The following is a 19,527-nucleotide window of genomic DNA, read 5'->3' as shown; positions in this document are numbered from 1 at the left end:
GGCTGTGTGTGGAGCTATCTACAGGGGGGCTGTGTGTGGAGCTATCTACAGGGGGCTGAGTGTGGAGCTATCTACAGGGGGGATGTGTGTGCTGCTATCTACAGGGGGCTGTGTGTGGCGCTATCTACAGGGGGCTGTGTGTGGCGCTATCTACAGGGGGTTGTGTGTGGAGATATCTATAGAGGGGGCTGTGTGTTGCGCTATCTACAGGGGGGCTGTGTGTGGTGCTATCTACAGGGGGTGCTGTGTGTGGTGCTATCTACAGGGGGGGCTGTGTGTGGCGCTATCTACAGGGGGGGCTGTGTGTGGCGCTATCTACAGGGGGGCTGTGTGTGGCACTATATACAGGGGGGCTGTGTGTGGCGCTATCTACAGGGGGCCTGTGTGTGGAGCTATCTACAGAGGCTGTGTGTGGAGCTATCTACAGGGGGGCTGTGTATGGAGCTATCTACAGGGGGGCTGTGTGTGGAGCTATCTACAGGGGGGGCTGTGTGTGGCGCTATCTACAGGGGGGCTGTGTGTGGCACTATATACAGGGGGGCTGTGTGTGGCGCTATCTACAGGGGGCCTGTGTGTGGAGCTATCTACAGAGGCTGTGTGTGGAGCTATCTACAGGGGGGCTGTGTGTGGAGCTATCTACAGGGGGGCTGTGTGTGGAGCGATGTACAAGGGAGATCATGTGGATGATTTTTCCATTGACCGGTAGCAGAGTTACACAACTGAAAAAAAAAAATCCCCATCATGTAACCCTGCTACCTGTCAATTGAAAAGCCATCCACCACAGGGTCTCCCTCTTGAATTTAATTGTTCTCAGCCTTTTGGTTTGTCCTGCAGCTGCTGCCGTGATGAGCAAATGTTATACCCAAGATAGGAAAAGTAACACAAAGACGATATAACCTGAAATATAATATCTGTGATATCGAGACAGTCCAAGGATCCGCAGTGAGAATGTGTGCTTGTTATTTGAAGAAGGATCTGGCCGTGATTTGATGTGTTTATGCGGAATATTGGGCGTGGTTACGGGGCGTGGCTTAAAATGGCCCTCTTTTCCGAATTCAAAAGTTGGGAGGTATTGGATAGGCCATCAATTTCCTCTAACTGTTGCATATTTTTGTGCCAAAGCTAGAAGTGGATCATATTTCTCATTCCTTATGAAACCACTTCTGGCTTTGCAATAAAGATGTGTGAATATTGTAGTAGTAGTTTTTTTTTTTTTATGCAATCTTGATTTTTGTCATGTTGCTCTGACCTCTACATTTTTAGGAGCCCACAGGGCCTTCCCTATCAGTGTTAGGGTATGTGCACACACACTAATTACGTCCGTAATTGACGGACGTATTTCGGCCGCAAGTCCCGGACCGAACACAGTGCAGGGAGCCGGGCTCCTAGCATCATACTTATGTACGATGCTAGGAGTCCCTGCCTCGCTGCAAGACAACTGTCCTGTACTGAAAACATGATTACAGTACGGGACAGTTGTCCTGCAGCGAGGCAGGGACTCCTAGCATCGTACATAAGTATGATGCTAGGAGCCCGGCTCCCTGCACTGTGTTCGGGCCGGGACTTGCGGCCGAAATACGTCCGTCAATTACGGACGTAATTAGTGTGTGTGCACATACCCTTACATGCCACAAACACTCCCCTCTTCTGCTGTGTGATCACTGTCTCATCACAGCAAACTGTATTGTGGCACATGCTCCACACTCTCTATCTGCCCCTGCTGTGTGAAATGGTTCTCTCTTATACTGACACAGCCTGCTGTAATGTCCCTTCAGTTCTCATTTTCTCTGCTATTGAGTTGGCTCTACTCAGTCACTGCATCCTGCTGTGTGACATCTGCGAGACAATGCAGTAGCAGGATGAATTGCTTGAGTCTGTGTGCTGGGCAGGCTAAGGGAAGCATCTACTGAACCTGACTACAGAAGAGACTGTTTGTAGTCAGTATCTGTAAGTAACCCACATAATTCTGTACACCAGTAACAAATACACCCAGGAGTGAAACAGGACTAAAAATGGAAAATAGTTTTTTATACTCTAGCTATTAGCCCCAACCTAATATATATATTACCCCATACAACCCCTATAAGGCACACAATCTCAGAAAAGTGACAATGTTTGGTTTTATACAGTTTTAAAACATTGGGCCACATTTATTAATAATACTGTAATTAATGACTGTCCGGTATTTCAAAAAAGGTCAGAAATTGTGACAATTATGAACATGGCACATACTGAAAATTTTTCTCCTCATATATGCTTCAGGTCCTTAATGGTGTTGCAATACACAAATATTCTAAGGCAAAAAAAAAAAAAAAAAAAATGTATTGACAAGTGCCCTGATTCTATTAAACTATGTTTACTCTAAAGTGCTGTGGCATTTTATAGAATTCATAGTGTTAACATTGACTGGTAATTTCTATTAGACACTGACATCACCCTCCTGGCACTAACAATCCACAGCTAAGCCTCTTGATCATGTTTTTATGCAATGAGTTGCAGCCACATGATTAGGTATCTGAATTAAAGAAGCACTCTGCCAAATGTTTTATATATATATATATATATATATATATATATATATATATATATATATATATATATATATATATATATATATATATGATGCTAACTCACTAGCAATATTCTAGCAGTGTCATTTGTTTCTTCCCAGCTCAGTTGCATCCATGTATTTTGAGCCCTTTCATTTTGGGCAGCTATTTTATGTGATCTCAGTCTGACCACCAAAATAGATTATTCTCTCAGGTGTAGACAGGAGGTCATTTTCTCCTGTGTATGACTTAGGGTATGTGCACACGCTAGCTGTCATTTACGGCTGAAATGACAGACTGTTTTCAGGAGAAAACAGCTGGGTAGTTTCAGACGTAAAAGCTCCTCCTCGCATTATGCGAGGCGTCTTTGACGCTCGTAAATCTTGAGCTGCTCTTCATTGAGTTCAATGAAGAACGGCTCAAATTACGTTGCAAAGAAGTGACCTGCACTTCTTTGCCGAAGCAGTCAATTTACGCGTCATCGTTTGACAGCTGTCAAACGACGACGCGTAATTACAGGTCGTCGGCACAGTACGTCGGCAAACCCATTCAAATGAATGGGCAGATGTTTGCCGACGTATTGTAGCCCTATTTTCAGGCGTAAAACAAGGCATAATACGCCTCGTTTACGTCTGAAAATAGGTCGTGTGAACCCAGCCTCAATGTGAACTAAAGGATTACATCATTACCAGGCAAATCCCTCCTGGCAGCTCTGAGACTCCTCCCCCCTTCACCCAGCTCCACCCTCCTTTTTCTCTTCCCCTATGCATATAATACTGCTGAAGTTATCATTTCTGCCCTATCTAAGGGATTTAACAGATGAGTCCATACAATGATTAGCTGCAGAGGTATAAAACTCCCCTGACTCACACTGCCTGTCTATACTATCTGTGAGTGCTGTGTGCAGAAATTGCAGTGTATTTCTATGAGATGCAGCTCTTCACTGCCACCCGTGTAAAACACATGGAGAAACCTATTACAAGCAGAATGCAGAGGAGACAGGCTAAAGCTACATAGGAATACACTGAGACTCTGCAGTTAGGGGACAGCCGTTCTATGTCACTGATTTATCACCTGCTGCACTTATATAGGACTCAGAGCAGAGCAAGTGCAGTGATAAGACTCTTCCCCCTCTGGGAAATATAAGCTGCATTTGGGGAACCATTTCAGAGGGGAAAAAGGAACCAAGATGACAGACAACCAATAAATGGCACACCAACTAAAATAGGTATAGATAACAAGCCATACACAAGATCCTCTACAGTATTCTTTAGTAATAGCCTATGCTGCACTATATAGGCAAAAAATAAAAATTGCTGGAGTGCTTCTTTAACAAGTAGGTATACAGATCTAGCTAATGAACAGTCATACATAGTTATAGAGCTATAGGCAGTTTTTCTCATTTCAAAATGAAAAAAAAAAAAAAGCTACTATTTTGAAAGAAAGCAGTTCCCTATTTCTGTCAATTAGTCTGATTTCCTGCATTCATGTATAAGAGATCATTATACACCCCCTTTACCAGACTGAATTAAATTAATGGTAGAGTGGCTGAAGGGCTTGCCGCATAATCTCTTTTTGTCCAGACAATATGAACTATCTATAGGAGGAGACAAACAGGACTGTCTGCCAGAGTTTCCTTCTTATATTTAATAAATTAAGACACAAATTCAAAAATGTGCAAAAGAAAAACTCTTACAATCCCTTGTAGTCTGCTCAATAAAATGGTTTAGATGTCCATTCCAGGCATCAAGTATTCACGTGTATTCTCATAGTCTGTAAGTAGGGCCCTCTCTCATTGTGCTTGTAAGTACAAGGTTTTGGGCATAAATTGTCTATATTGTATGTAATTTGTATATACTGTACTATGCAAAAACGTAAAAGAACACTAAAGACATAACTGATACACTGTTTTATACATGAGGGGCCAGTGTATGACATAGGGATTCTCTCTTTGGTGTTTTTCGAATCCCTGTGTCATGCACCGCCCATTCAGGCTGGGTTCACACGACCAATTTTCAGACGTAGACGAGGCGTATTATGCCTCGTTTTACGTCTGAAAATAGGGCTACAATACATCGGCAATTGAATGGGTTTCCCGACGTACTGTGCCGACGACCTGTCATTTACGCATCGTCGTTTGACAGCTGTCAAACGACGACGCGTAAATTGCCTGCCTCGGCAAAGAAGTGCAGGACACTTCTTTGCAACGTAATTTGAGCCGTTCTTCATTGAAGTCAATGAAGCACAGCTCAAGATTTACGAGCGTCAAAGACGCCTCGCATAATACGAGGAGGAGCTACGTCTGAAACTACCCAGCTGTTTTCTCCTGAAAACAGTCTGTCTTTTCAGACGTAAAAGCCAGCTAGCGTGTGAACATACCCTCACAAGACATTATACAGTATCAGTTTTGCCTAGAGGGTTCTTTTAAGTTAAAAATCAATATTACCCTGTTTAGGAGGTACATGCCCTAAAAAATAGGAACTGCACACCTGCATTGTTGGAAAGAAGGAAGAAATGTCTGATGCTGGCCATCAATTTAGTGCCTAACACAGACAAATATGAAGCCGTGTTATGTAATCAGCAGTAGTTTTTGCCCCTTGGACACTTGATGTTGGGTAGGAGGGTGGGGGTGAGATGTTAATATAACATGGTGGATGTTCTATTTATCTGGCTATGTTGGGCTCCGTTCACATTCGGAGCATCCCTAGCAAACGTCAGTCAATGGCGTTTCGTCAAGCACCATTGGTATCTGTTGAACTACAGATCCTTTAGAGTGCAGTGGCTTGCGTTAAAAAGCCTTAATATGAGATTTAATTATAATATTATTAATACTAAAAAGAAAACTCGTTTTCCACCAACTGTGATGTCTGCAAAAAGAAAAATGTGTCGTTTATGTTAGTGCCTTGCACATTGCTATTCCAATTGTAGTAGTAGCATGTAAAACTGATTCCCGTAACTAATACCTGTAGATTAGATATAATCTCCATGCTTAAGAAAAAAAAAGACACTAAAAGTATAACCACAACAGAACCACAGGCAGGTGAAATAGTTTCCAGATTATATTATGTTTCTGGGAACAAGGACCACCTGCTGCACGTTTCATGTGGTTGTTCACTTACTGTAAGAGATATGAAGGTTCATTTACTGGAAGGCACCTGCAGCATAAACTATACTACCAGAAAAGCTGCCCAATATGTACCCAAAGTATATGGACTAAATAGTGGGTCAAGCAATTTTAGTCACACCCATTGCGAACAGGTGCATAAAAATCAAGCATCAATAGACAAACTTTACAATTAGCATTAGAGGATGCGACCTTTAGGCTAGATTCAGACAGGCGTTGCACATCTCGGACATGACAAACGGGCGTTTTTCACGTCCGAGGTGCATCCGTGCTCTGCACTGCGGGACGGGATATCACGCATCCCCCAAAGTCAAGAGTCTATGGAGGGATGCGTGAAGCGTGAAAAAATAGGACATGTTCTATTTTCTCACGGACCCTTCACTCGGTCCGTTGAAACAATGGCCGTGTGAATGGCCGTATTGAATTATATAGGTCCATGTGACGGCCGTTGTTTCAATGGCCGTCACACGGACGTTTAACATGTTCGTGTGAATAAGGCCTTATAGACAGTCAACTGAAATGTCTGTCCTGCCAGAACCACACTGGCAAAATAGTGATCTAGGGTTCTTCACAGTTTGGGCTGCATCCTTTTTTCCAGGGAAGGTAAATCTTAGGGTGAGATCAGACATGGTGAATTATTTCCACTGCGGATTTCGCTGCAAATTCGTTGCAAATTTTATCCTATGCATGGCAGAAAATCACTCTGATGAAAATCTATAAAAGCATTGAAATACTGCGAATTGAAAATATGCAGAATGCCCGTAATCCCGCACATATTTTTTCCAATACATGTTGATGGAGTTCTGGAATCTCTATCCACATTTATTGTACTGTAAATTGATGCGGATTTGCAGTGCGGTTTCCGCACTGAGTATCTGAGGCAATACCGCAGCATCTGAATGCCGAAATTTGCGGCAATAAAAAATGTATACTTTGCGGTTATTTTTTTCCATTGGCCAACTGCATACCAAGGAATATTTGCGCTGCAGATGCTAAAATGACACTCTTGCTATCCGTCAGGTCTATAAGGGTCTATGGACATGTATCTCCGCTGCGTGGCCTGGACTTACACACCAAATGTACACACACCTACTGCATAATGTTTGTACATTGAACTCAACAATAAAACAGTACAGAGTAAGCTCAGTAAGCAGTCAGAATGTAATAATTTAAGGCTCTGTTCACACTTGTGTCATGATTTCCATTTTTACAGAAGTCGACACATATGACGGATCTGTTGTGATCGGTCATGATCCATTATAACGGATCCATTTTTCTCTCCGTTGACTATTCTGACCCTCAAAAAGCAACTGATGCCTGGTGGAAAGGAAAGTGTGAAAAGAGCCTTTTTCTATGTAGGAGATTTGGAGTTCTGTATCAGAAAACCAGAACCCTGTCTGCTATAAAGATATATTAAGAAATGAATCAGGACAGAAAGAAAGCTAAAAATTAAATGGTGCTGAAAGGTGGAGATTCGCTGATTCACTTTAAAGAGCTAAATACCAACATAAATACAGTGCAAAATGCGACAAGACAATCCACATTTTGTGTTCAGATTTAGCACTATATTTTCACCTTGTTTCCAAATGCTTGTGTGAATCAGGTCTAATACCCTGGTACGAAATACTGTACTGAAGGACCATCTGTACCATCCATAGAACATGTAGACACAACAGGGAGATGGTAATTGAATGTTGGAATCCAGTTTCACAGCATTAAGTTACTGGCACATACACATACATATATGCAGCGTGCCATGCCTTGCCGTTCTTTTTTACTCCTATACTTCTGATATTTGTACATGTAGCTGGTTTCATCCATTGACCATTTAAGGGTCCATTTTTTTGTGTTACAAACCTGTCATGCATTTAGTACTGGCTGGTGTTTGCAAATAAATATTGTCTATATTGTCTACTAGCCTAGGCAGACAACCAGGACCAGCTGGTTTCTATTTGCTGCTAAATATATTCTGTTACGTAGTGTCACGCTAGGAAAATTGACAACTTTTTAAAAAATACAAATATTATAAAGATCCCATAAATATAACAGAGACTGCGGGCAAAATTCTCTGGGACTCATCTAATTTTCCTAGACGAGACAATTGACAGCAACAAAAAAGTGGCTATTTCAGTTTAATCATAACAATGTCAAACTATGGGATTCAGAAAAGACTGCTCCAAATTTTTTTATGAATCCCAGATTGTAGAGCTGTCGGATGGCAGAGCTTCAGTCTTCAATCAACATAAAATAGAACCAAGTTAAAAAGGCATTTTTTGGAGTTGTTCTGTGACTGTTGTAATATGCTTAAAATAAATCTAACAAAAATATCTGTGCTTTAAAAAAATGGTTGATATGGGTTAGTACTCAAATCCCTGGCCTAAGGGATAGTAAAGTGGGAACTCATCCTAACGGATTTTCCAAAAAGAGAAAATAATCTATTAATCTGCCATTCATACCCCTATGGCTATGTACACAGTATGGCTATATACACAAATGCAAGGGTCTCTCTACCCTGCAATGATTTTCATGTACTGTATTGTATAAACCCTTCTTAAATTTTTTGGAATAAATTATTTTATGTTTCCAACATACTCCTCTGATGTTTTATATTGACAGATGCATTTATTTTCGAAAAGGATATGACAGAGCATTTCTCGATGATATATAATTAGATACAGATAACAATCTTATGCCGTGAGCAAATGCAATGGAAATAAAACAACTCATGATTATATACACTAGTCCTTCTCGATTAATTAGAATATCATCAAAAAGTTAATTTATTTCAGTAATTCAATTCAAAAAGTGAAACTCATATATTATATAGATTCATTACACACAGAGTGATCTATCTATTCCAGCATTTTTTTATTCTAATGTTGATGATTATGGTAACAGTTAATGAAAACCCAAAATTTTGTGTCTCAGAAAATCATAATATTAAATAAGACCAATTTAAAAATGATTTATAATACCGAGGTGTTGGCCTACTGAAAAGTATGTACAGTATATGCTGTCAATACTTGGTCGGTACTCCTTTTGCAAGAATTACTGCATCAATGCGGCGTGGCATGGAGGCGATCAGCCTGTGGCACTGCTGAGGTGTTATGGAAGCACAGGTTGCTTTGATAGCGGCCTTCAGCTCGTCTGCATTGTTGGGTCTGGTGTCTCTCATCTTTCTCTTGACAATACCCTATAGCTTCTCTATAGAGTTTAGGTCAGACGAATTTGCTGGCCAATCAAACACATGGATACTATGGTTAATAAACCAGGAATTGGCACTTTTGGCAGTGTGGGCAGGTGCCAAGTCCTGCTGGAAAATGAAATCAGCATCTCCATAAAGCTTGTCAGCTGAGGGAAGCATGAAGTGCTCTAAAATTTCCTGGTAGACGGCTGCGCTCACTCTGGACTTAATATAACACAATGGACCAACACCAGTAGATGACATGGCTCCCCAAACCATCACTGACTGTGGAAACTTCACACTGGACCGCAAGCAACTTGTATTGATGCCTCTCCACTCTTCCTTCGGACAACCGCGAAAAACGCGAGTTGCTCAAAAAACATCTGAAAATCAGGGGCTGTTTTCCCTTGAAAACAGCTCCGTATTTTGAGAAGTTTTTGACTCTGCGTGTGCACATACCCTTAGGGTATGTAGTTGCTATTTACTGTGGCATTTAACAGGTTAAACGAGCGGGTTCGCGCTGAAGTGACGGCTATATATATATACACACACACACACACACTACCCAGGTGCGTTGCTGGGGTGTCCAAAGTTTTTTATGTGTTAGGGTATGTTCACACGCAGTGTTTTCAGACGTATATCGGGGCGTTTACGCCTCGAAAAACGCCTGAAAAAACAGAAGCTGAAGCCTACAAACATCTGCCCATTGAAATTAATGGAGAAAACAGCATTTAGTTCATACGGGGCGTCTTTTTCCGCCGCTGTTTTAAAAACCGGAGCATAAAAAGACGCTCTGTAAAAAGAAGGCGTTTTTTGGAGCTGATTTTCCATTGAACTCTATGAAAAATGCCTCAAAAGAAGCTTCTTTGTGTTTGATTTTTTTACAGGTTTGGTTGTTGGACTACTTCAGATTCGAAGACTACTTCAATGAAAGCATTTTTTTTTTATTATTATTTAATAAAATGGTTAAGGAGAGTTTTGTGTTTTTTTTTTCAATAAAATATTTTTTCTGTGTGTCTGTTTTTTTTAAAACTTTATTATTACTGCCTTAGTAATGGCCACTGTCTGAATGACAGTGAACATTACTAAGGGGGGTTTAGTGTTAGCCGGTGGAAAGGCTAACACTAACCCCTCCATTATTACCCGGATACCCACCGCCACCAATATGAGCCAGGTACGATCCAGTACCCAACCATCTTCAGTGATGGAAGCGCACTGGGGCGGCCGCAGGCTGGTGTTATTAGGCTGGAAAAGCCTTAAAACTGTGGGCATACCTACCCTGGTAATGCTAGCTTTCTGCTGCTATGTTGTATCTGGCTAGTTATGAAATATGGGGGAGACCCCACGGGTTTTTTTTTTTTAAATTAATAACTGAGAAAAAATGACGTGGGGTCCCCATGTTTCATAACCAGCCAGATACAACATAGCAGCAGCAGCAGCCTAGCATTACCAGGATGGGAAGGACCACGGTGTTTGAAACTTTCCAGCCTAATAATACCAGCCTGTGGCCGCCCCAGTGCCCGACCATCACTTCAGATGGTCGGGAACTGGATTGTACCCGACTCTTCCCGGTACCCCTGGTGGCAGTGGGAACCAGGGTAATAATGGGGGGTTAGTGTTAGCATTTTCACCGGCTAACACTAAGCCCTGCCTTAGTAATGGATGCTGTCAATCAGACAGTGGCCATTGCTAAGGCAGTGGTAATAAAGTAAAAAAAAAAAAAACACAGACACTTGTTAACCACTTTATAAAAAAAAAAGAAGAAAAAAAGCCGTCATCGAAAGAGCCCTCGTATCTGAAGTAGTCCAACAACCGAACCTGTAAACAAACTCAAAGACTAAGCTAAACCATCCTGAGGGATCCCATCAAAAAAACGTATACCACACGGTATACGTTTTTTTTTACATGAAAGGCTATGGGTGACGGATGCAACTGTATGGCATCTGTCGAAGGTATACGTTAAACATATAACTCTGGGAGCTGCCGACATCATTGCCCATATAAGGACAGTGATGTCAGGGACTTCCTCAGAGTCGGAATCCCCAGACAGTGCGCTAGTAGACACTCTGCCCCAGGATTCCGGCACTGGGAAAGCTCCTGTTAGGAGCAGAGCAGGAGTCCCAGGCAGAGCCCGAGACTCTGGCTTTGGGGTTGCCCCTGACATATATGGACAGTGATGTCAGGAGGAGAGAAGAAGTCCCAGGCAGAGTGCTTGAAGCGGCTCGCTTTTTGGACTCTGGCAACGGGAAAGTCCCTGACATGTACATATATGGACAGTTATGTTAGGAGCACGGCGGAACTCCCAGGCAGAGCCCGGGACTCCGGCTCTGGGGTTGCCCCTGACATCGCTGTCTATATATGGACAGTGATGTTAGAGGCTTCCACAGGGGCAGTGTACCAAAGCAGAGCCTCTACTAGCGCTCTGCCCGGGACTTCCTCTCTGCTCCGGACATCAGTATCCATATATGAACAGTGATGTCGGGAGCAGTGTTGTGAATAGGGTCTAGAGGGAGGAGGCTTGGGAGCATGCACGTCAACGCGGTGCCTCCCCCTCAGCCTGTGTTCTGCATAGAATCCGTAGCCAGCGTCTGATGTTGCTGGCTACGGATTCCAACTGACATTGAGCGGGGACTGCTGAAGTAGAAGAGACGGAGGAGCAGCAAGACAGGGAAGAAGACTACAACATAGCAGGCTAATGCTTGCAGTAAGGTAAATATAATATATTAAAATGTTTTTTATTATGTTAAAAGGAACACATACGCCAAGCATAATACATCTCAGTCGGGAATTGAAAGGCATGAATAATTGCAATTGAACAGTGAATATAACAGAAGTTACAGATAATAATAAGGTAACAAAGGAATAATTAAGAATAACAGTAGTGCAGACCTCGGAAAAACTACTCAGGCATTCAGATATCATATATGAACATAAATGTAGGATCACAACATGCCCGGCAGCATAAGAGGAAGATATCAGGATTTGAAGTAAATGCTCTGAGAACAGATGAATTACCCAAGGATAAGGTTTTTTCATACATGTATGTGGTGTTTGTTAACGTCAACAATTCACCAAATGGAGGAGCGTTAACTTCCTTCCAGTGTCGTGTTATGACCAGTTTTGCCAACAGAAGCATTTTGCACACTAGGCAGCACATATGGACAGGTAAGTTTTCCATTTTGAGGAAGCGCAATGCCAGCTGCGGAGTCTGAGTAATTTGACAGTGAGTGACATCCCTCAAAAGTTCAAAAACCCGTGACCAATAACTGTCTAACTTGGGACATTGCCATAAAGTATGGAATAGAGAACCAATACACACACAACCGCTCCAGCACATGGGAGAAGAACTAGGGAACATTTTATGTAATCTGTCTGGGGTGTAGTACGATCTCAAAATTGTTTTCATGGCAGTTTCTACATGTTGGATACATGGAAGAGCTTTGGGGATAAGCTTAAAGGTAGCCATCCATGCTGTATTGTCGAAAGAACAACCTATTTCTCTTTCCAAAGTCTGGATAGGATTAGAAAAGCAAGAATGCAAATTTAGCATGTTGTATATATGTTTTAACCCCTTGGTGCCACACAGCCCTCCCCCTGTATAGTGCCACACAGCCCTCCCCTGTATAGTGCCACAGCCCCCCTAGTAGATAGCGCCACACAGCTCCCCTAGTAGTGCCACACAGCCCTCCCCTGTATAGTGCCACACCCCTCCCTGTATAGTGCCACACACCCCCCTAGTAAATAACGCCACACAACTCTCCCCCTGTATAGTGCCGCACAGCCCCCCTAGTAGGTAGCGCCACACAGCACTCCCCCCTGTATAGTAGCACACAGCCCCCGTGGTAGATAGTGCCACATAGCCCCCTCAGTAGATAGGGTCACACACCCCCCAAAAAATTGTACTTACCTAGCCCCGTTCCCACGATGGACAGAGCGCTCCACCATCTCAGATGTCGTAGGCCAGCGTGATGCAATGACATCATCACGTCGGCCTGCGCAGGGACTCCGTCCCAGCGGCTTATAGGCTGCAGGCCTAACGTGGACTGCAGCCTATACTATTCAATTGTATCTGCAGACGCAGATACAAGTGAATGTGGCAGTCGCTAGCACCAGGGCCCCCTCCGGTGCTAACAACGCCACCAAGAATGAGGGGGTCCGTGTCGCCCGGCACATAACATTTATGTGCCGGGCGGTGTGGGTCTCCTCATGCCGCGGGCCCTGAAGCAGCAGTGTATGAAACATGTGTAAGAATAACGTTTTTTTTCCCCAAGACACACATTTTTACATCTGCTACATCCTGCTTCCAACTGTGATTGCCTATTTATATCAGTGCATTAGAATGGCTTTTACCAATACATAGTTATATGGATGGAGCAACTTTCAGTGATTTGAGGTAAGTTCTCGGTATACGGTGCCATCAGGCAAACCACATGGAGTATTGAATGTAACAAAAAGTCAGCAATCACACACAGCAATTAACACAGCGACTGTTCAGCAATATTTGTCCTTGAATGAAGTTTTTCATTTTATGTGTAGAACGAGCCGTACCGACATTCAACACAGAGAAAACCTTGATGTTAGACCCGTTTGGCTGCTTTGTCTTGGTAAAAAGCAAAGTAAACAAGTGGTTATATTGTTAATTTTATGTTTGTACAAGTACAGTATAGATACATAATAAATAGTATATATACTATACTAGCAGAGTTACGCGGCTTCGCATGGGTCTATTTGTTTGTTGTTTGTGTGTGGTTAAAAATGTTGTTTCCTACTGATATGAAGCCAACATATCCAATAAAGTCCAAGTGCAGGGTTCCTTTTTAGAGGCATGACTAGTCTGAAAGGGGTTACATTTTTTCAGAATGCTGTAAAACAAAAATGAATGGTGTAAAACTGTGTGTATGTCGGTGAGACTAAGAATGAAGAACCTGCGTGCTTCTATTGGCTAATACGGGTCATGTGATGTGATATGGAGGAGGACCCTTGATGTGGAAGCCAGTGGTGCCATATTTGCTTTTGCATTGCAATTTTTTGTGAATATGTTGAGAACAGTAGGCCCTACAGAGCTGAGACCTGGTGTAAAACCTTCAAAGGCTTCTGATTAACTTATGTGCCAAATTTGGTGCAGATTGGTCCAGTCGTTTGGCCGTGCATAAAAAACAGACAACAGAAATTCATAGATGTAACGACCTTTTATTAAAACACTTACAAAACAACAATACATTGCACAATAGGGCAGAGAGAGATGCAGTGTAATGTGCACTATTATATTTATATAATATAAAAGTCACCGCTGAATTGTGTAGCTACAGTAGAACAGTTCTGACAAAGACCATAAATGCAATTTATTACAAAAACTGATCAATTCCTAGTGCCCGTCGGACTCGCTTATATTAAACTATGGAAACTGAATAGTTAAAAGAAATTTAGGCTAACTTCACAGAGAAGTTGCCACATGTTTTACAGGGCATCTGTTAGCAGACATATGACTGCCCTAACAACAGAGATCCACCGAACAGCGCCTAATCCTCCGCTTTGCAAGAGTTGGGGCGTTTGAACGGACACATGGTATGCTATGTAAACAGATGGGGTCCCGTGAGTCATTCATATGCACCAAGAAGAGGCATGATATGAAGCTCCTGGGTCCTAATGCAAAATTTGTAACACGTTAGTTAGGCCACAGCACACAATGCGTATTACATGTGGATTTGCTGCGCAGATTTTCCTACGGCAAGTCCGCTATGCGCAATACAGTACCAGCAAAGTAAATGATTGTAAGTAATCTCATCTACACAAAACACGTTGAATCTTGACGCACATAAATTTACCTACATTGTGTATTTTAAAATCAGCAGAATGTCAATTTTGGGCCCCCTCAGGCTCCAGGGCCCGGGTGTGACTTCACCCCCAATAACAAGCCCCTGGTGAAAAGCAGAATGAATTTGAACAAAATAGTCATGCAAGTGGCAAATACCAACACGTGGGCGCTCTAATTGGCTGAAGGGACCCAGTCTGAAGGACTGGAGATCTATTCAGTGGGTGCAGATGCAGCCACTGACTTGTGTAGGTTAGGGACGCCCTAATAAAAAGCGCTCTGTCTGCCGATTGATGACTTTTAAGTCACACCTGGAACGTAAAGAAACATGCATCCACCACACCATAACTGTGTTAAGCTAACCTATCCATGTACAGTTTTCAGAGATGGGCATTAGGAGATACCAATGGCGGCGGGAAACTTGATGGCACGACGTAGGAAGCGTCACGCACCCCGCTGTCCTCCCTCCGCCCTTGTCGCTGATCTCACGGCTGACATTGCTGGATACCCGCCAGACCCTTATTCGAGGACCTAGCATTCCTCTGTGGAGACGTTTAGCAGACACGCTATTCAGCGCTGCTCCACACCAACTCTCTAGCTGATGCTGTAATTGTGCAGCCCTCTCCCCCTTTCCTTCACTTTGGCCTTTGCAGTTACAGATCACCGCTATTCAGCAGGGAAAGACTGCACTGACCACCACGATCTCCATTGACATTCCTGCTACTGGCTACTAGAGGGGAAAGACTACGCTGACCACCACTTTCTCCATTGTTTCCGCTGTTACCCCTACTTCCATCCCTGCTACTGGCTATTATTATATGATAGTGTCTTGCACTGTGCACTGTGTGTATTTTGTGCTGCCATCTGAGGCCAGTGGCCTAAAACCTTGGGGAGGATCCGGATATCCGGTGTTTCTTCACTATCTGGAATAGACTGGAGCTAAAAGTTACTTCTGAGGCACGCTTTGAGAAAAGAGACCAGAGCACGACTAAACTTTAGATGGGTGAGATTATTCCATTTTCTATTACCTGCCGGTATCTGCTTGGAGAATATATGTAATGAATTAACATGCAGTAACAGTTGGAACTGTGTATTAAGTTTTTATATCTTTAGCACTTTGGCCAAGGCTCTCTCTCTAGTGGGAAACCAGTTGGCATATGCAGGGAAAGCATTAAACCCTTTATGCACGTGGTGCGTCATTCTGGGGGAAAACCTCATATGGTACTACATAGGAATCCTGAGCAAACCCTCATCGAGAAATAATTGGAAGGGTGATTCGGTAACACGATACAAGGTTAAAACACCCAGCACAGTATTTCTATACAGAATCGTTACGGGAAATGCCTGCCTTAGCAAGTAATAGAAAAAAAGGGAAGTAAAGGGGAGGCCACGAAAAGTTAAACATTTTGGAAAACCCCTCCAATAATCACCCATCTGGCACAAAGAAATTGTAACCATGATACAAGGGGTGAGAATACAGGCATCGCAGATGCAGGAACCAGCTGATATAGAGGAAAGAGATGGAGAGCAGGTTGACATAAGTGGCAAAAAAGCTAAAGCATCTCTAGAGAGGTCTTGGCAGCAATAAACAAATGTGACAGCTCTATTGAGGAGCTGGTAACCAAAATTGGAAGTGTCCAAAATGATATCCTGCTGATTAGAGAAGAACTTAATAAAATAAGGACTAGACTACAGGAGTCTGAGGGAAAGATTGGTAACTTAGAAAAGTAATCTGTTATTGCGAAAGCAAATTTGACAAGAGTAATGGTGGAAAATAAAGCGCTAAAGAGATGGGCATTAGGCACAAGGGTTCTGTTATAGAAGGCTGGGTTCCAATCACAATAGTACAGATATGCTCAAGAAACACCATTAGTTTTTTGAGATGTGAGTTTGGCCTCATAACACGTGTTCACCTCTAAACAACAATTTACACTATATATACATCTTCTATGTATGTATATATACATACATACATACATACATACAAGGGAGAGTATTACAAGAGGTCTCTGGTTTTATGCAAATACAGCATAATTATTGTTTAATTAAAGATTATTAAATTCTCCAATATACACCATTTTAAAGATCTGTTTACTGTTGTGAACAAAAACATAATTGTTAAAAAAACATACAAAAACACTACAAACCTAGTCGCATCCCAGTCGATAAGTGGATACAATTGTATCAAGTCTTGGCAATCTTCGGAACCCCAGGTGGATGCATTTTACCTACAAGGATTCATTGTAGCAAATCAACTGGACATGAGAGATATTTACTGATGTATTTAGTTCACGGAGACTTATAAAGACTTCATACAATTATATCAAACTCTGAGCTGTGAGCAAGAATAGGTTTATACAGGTTTCTTAGACCCTGGATATAAACACGAATGTTCCCATTCACTGACAACAAACAGATCTAGCAAATAGAGAGGAACCAAAACACAAAGTATATCAGGAAATGTTATAACCTTCCATTATACAATATTCAAAGTTTAGTTACATAAAACCCCTATAATTTACATTATTTGTGTAACTGCATACATTGCATTACTTGTCTTGCACTGATCCAGGGTTACAGTCTAGAGCTGTATTCATAATTCTGCCGGCTCTCCCAGAACTCTTTGCTTGTTCAATGTCTGCACACAGCATATTCCGTTTCTCTCCGTTCCGTAAGGTTTCCATTTTTTTTTTTTGCGGTAACAATAGCATAGTTGACTGCGTTATTGATTCCATAAAAAAAACAGAAACCTTACGGAACGGGGACAAACGGAAACCAATAGCAACGGAAGCAATACCATTAAAATCCATGGTTTCCATTTGCCTTTCCATTGATGGGTTCCCCTGACGGAAGGGTCTGACGGACCCCATCAACGGAACCGAATGCTGATGTGAACACACCCTTAATAGCAACCAGCAGAATTGTGAATGCAGCTCTGGGCAATAATACAGACTGTGACCCAGGCTGGGTCAGTACAAAATAAGTAAAAATGCTACTGCCTATATATAAAATATATAAAATAGCATCCACAGGTGGAAAAACGATTTAAAGTTAAAACTGACCTATCACCAAGAGAGGCCCCCTGTTTTTAATTAATAAAAAGTTAGCTTCCACAAAAAATAACTTTCTAAATATAACTAGTTAAAAAAAAGGAATAAGGAGCACGTCTATTATGCAAATAGGCAACTCATCTCCAGGGTCAGTTCGTGCTACCTCTTTGGCGGCTGCCATTATGCCCAGCGACAGCTCACAAAACCCAGTGGCGCAGACTGTACTCATTAGACCTCGCTAGTTATCACGGCTGTGACTACAGGAGCACTGGTAAACTTGAAATACTATTCTAAAATTAAAATAAGCACGCTTCCTAAAAACACTTATTTTCTTTACATTTTTTTTATTAGTTATATTTAGAAAAAAAATGTCTGGGGTTTACTCTTTATCAATTAAAAACAGGGGACTACTCCTGGCGATAGGCCCTCTTTAAACTATTACAAATCCATTTTCTAAAATTGGGAAGTCCATGAAGGAGGCAGCAAATAGTTCCTATAACCCGGTTTGCCTATATTTTGAGTGGGTTAAATCAAATTTTTAACAATGCATCAGATGACAACTCGAGGATTTTATGGGTGAGAACACATGGTGCAGCAGCCGTAACTATGCCCATATGCGGTGGTAAATGGGTGCACCATATTTGCCGGTAATACCACAGTTTGACCTAATTAATCGTTCAGCCATTCGTCACCCATGTGGGCATTGTTTCGGCTGACTGCGGCTGCCTCGTTGTGTTTTCTCGAGGAAATACTGGTTAATATCAGTAGTAGCCTTACTGTGGGGCAACCATTACATATAGAGAATACATTAAAGGGGTTCGATACAATACAGAAATGGTGCTCAAAGGTGATAATTGGGATTGGGTGCAACTTTCTAATATACAGTACAGCCTCATCGCTCTAAAGTTTTTGTTAGGCATGGCTAGTGGGCAAACGGTGTAGATGCTCATCTATGTGTAGGAGCTCAAGTTCTATAACACAGGTGCATATGTGCACCCTGTCTCATTTCCAGTCTGAGGGCACCATTCTGTTTCAGTGATAAGCCCCTTGAATGAAAGTTCATCTCATAACTGTAGAACTCAATCAATGCAACTTTTTTTGCCTCTGAAGTTTTAATTTTCTGGGCTGGCCATCAGTGGGCCTTTTGCTCTCGTCAGGTTTCTTCTCTTCACCTGGTCTAGTTGATGAGATGTGTAACTTGTTGTCACCAGAGAGAACCTCATTTTTAATTGTAACTTTTGTTTCTTCCTCTGATCCTCTTGCCTCAGCTAAAGACAACTTCTGCATCTTAAGGATCCTTAAGGCTAAAGGCTCTACGGGCTCTTCAGTCGGCCTTATGAACGTGTCATCCCTTAAGTCTGTTTTCTTACAGCTGGATGTAGATTTCCCTTCCGAGCTGTGTCGTCTCCTCTTCTGTTGCATAATACTTGTACGTAGAGTTTGTTTTTGTTCTGGCAGCGCTGACTCACAGATCCAGGAAAGAGCCTTGGTCGGGTCCTGTGCCTGTAACCACTCTGCAGATTGGGGTTTGTGCTGGCTGCTAGTCCCGCAGGGCTGTCTGCTATTAACATCATTTTCCACTTCAGCATCCGGGAGCTCCAAGTTGTTCTGAGTGGTATTTACGCAGTCTTCGGCTTCATCCACACTCCTACACTGTGGTTCAGATTGTGTATTAATCTTACTTCCTTTGTCAGAGTCCGCTAGCCCAAGGCGAGGGCACGCTTTACAGTCCCTACCGGATTCAGGGCTGGAATCTCTCGTTGCTTTTGTCTTCTTTACTCTGTAATTTAGAAAACAAGGCTCGTTCT

At 42.4% G+C, this 19,527-nt stretch overlaps 1 protein-coding gene across 4 annotated transcripts in view; it reads right to left on the bottom strand.

The window, feature by feature from the left end:
• Positions 1-14,031: 14,031 nt before the first annotated feature.
• Positions 14,032-19,527, bottom strand: part of SLX4IP (SLX4 interacting protein) — a 121,348-nt gene continuing 115,852 nt past the window's right edge. For all 4 annotated transcript variants that reach the window (XM_075863078.1, XM_075863076.1, XM_075863077.1 and 1 more), the window contains one exon: positions 14,032-19,499. In XM_075863078.1, the coding sequence (XP_075719193.1) occupies positions 18,803-19,499 (697 nt within the window). In that variant the 3' untranslated portion in view covers positions 14,032-18,802. The remainder of the gene's footprint in view (positions 19,500-19,527) is intronic.

This window comes from Rhinoderma darwinii, chromosome 4 (genome assembly GCF_050947455.1).
Source record: "Rhinoderma darwinii isolate aRhiDar2 chromosome 4, aRhiDar2.hap1, whole genome shotgun sequence".
Lineage (NCBI taxonomy): Eukaryota > Metazoa > Chordata > Amphibia > Anura > Rhinodermatidae > Rhinoderma > Rhinoderma darwinii.
Note: the sequence above shows the minus strand (reverse complement) of the source record. Positions and strands in the feature narration are given on the sequence as shown.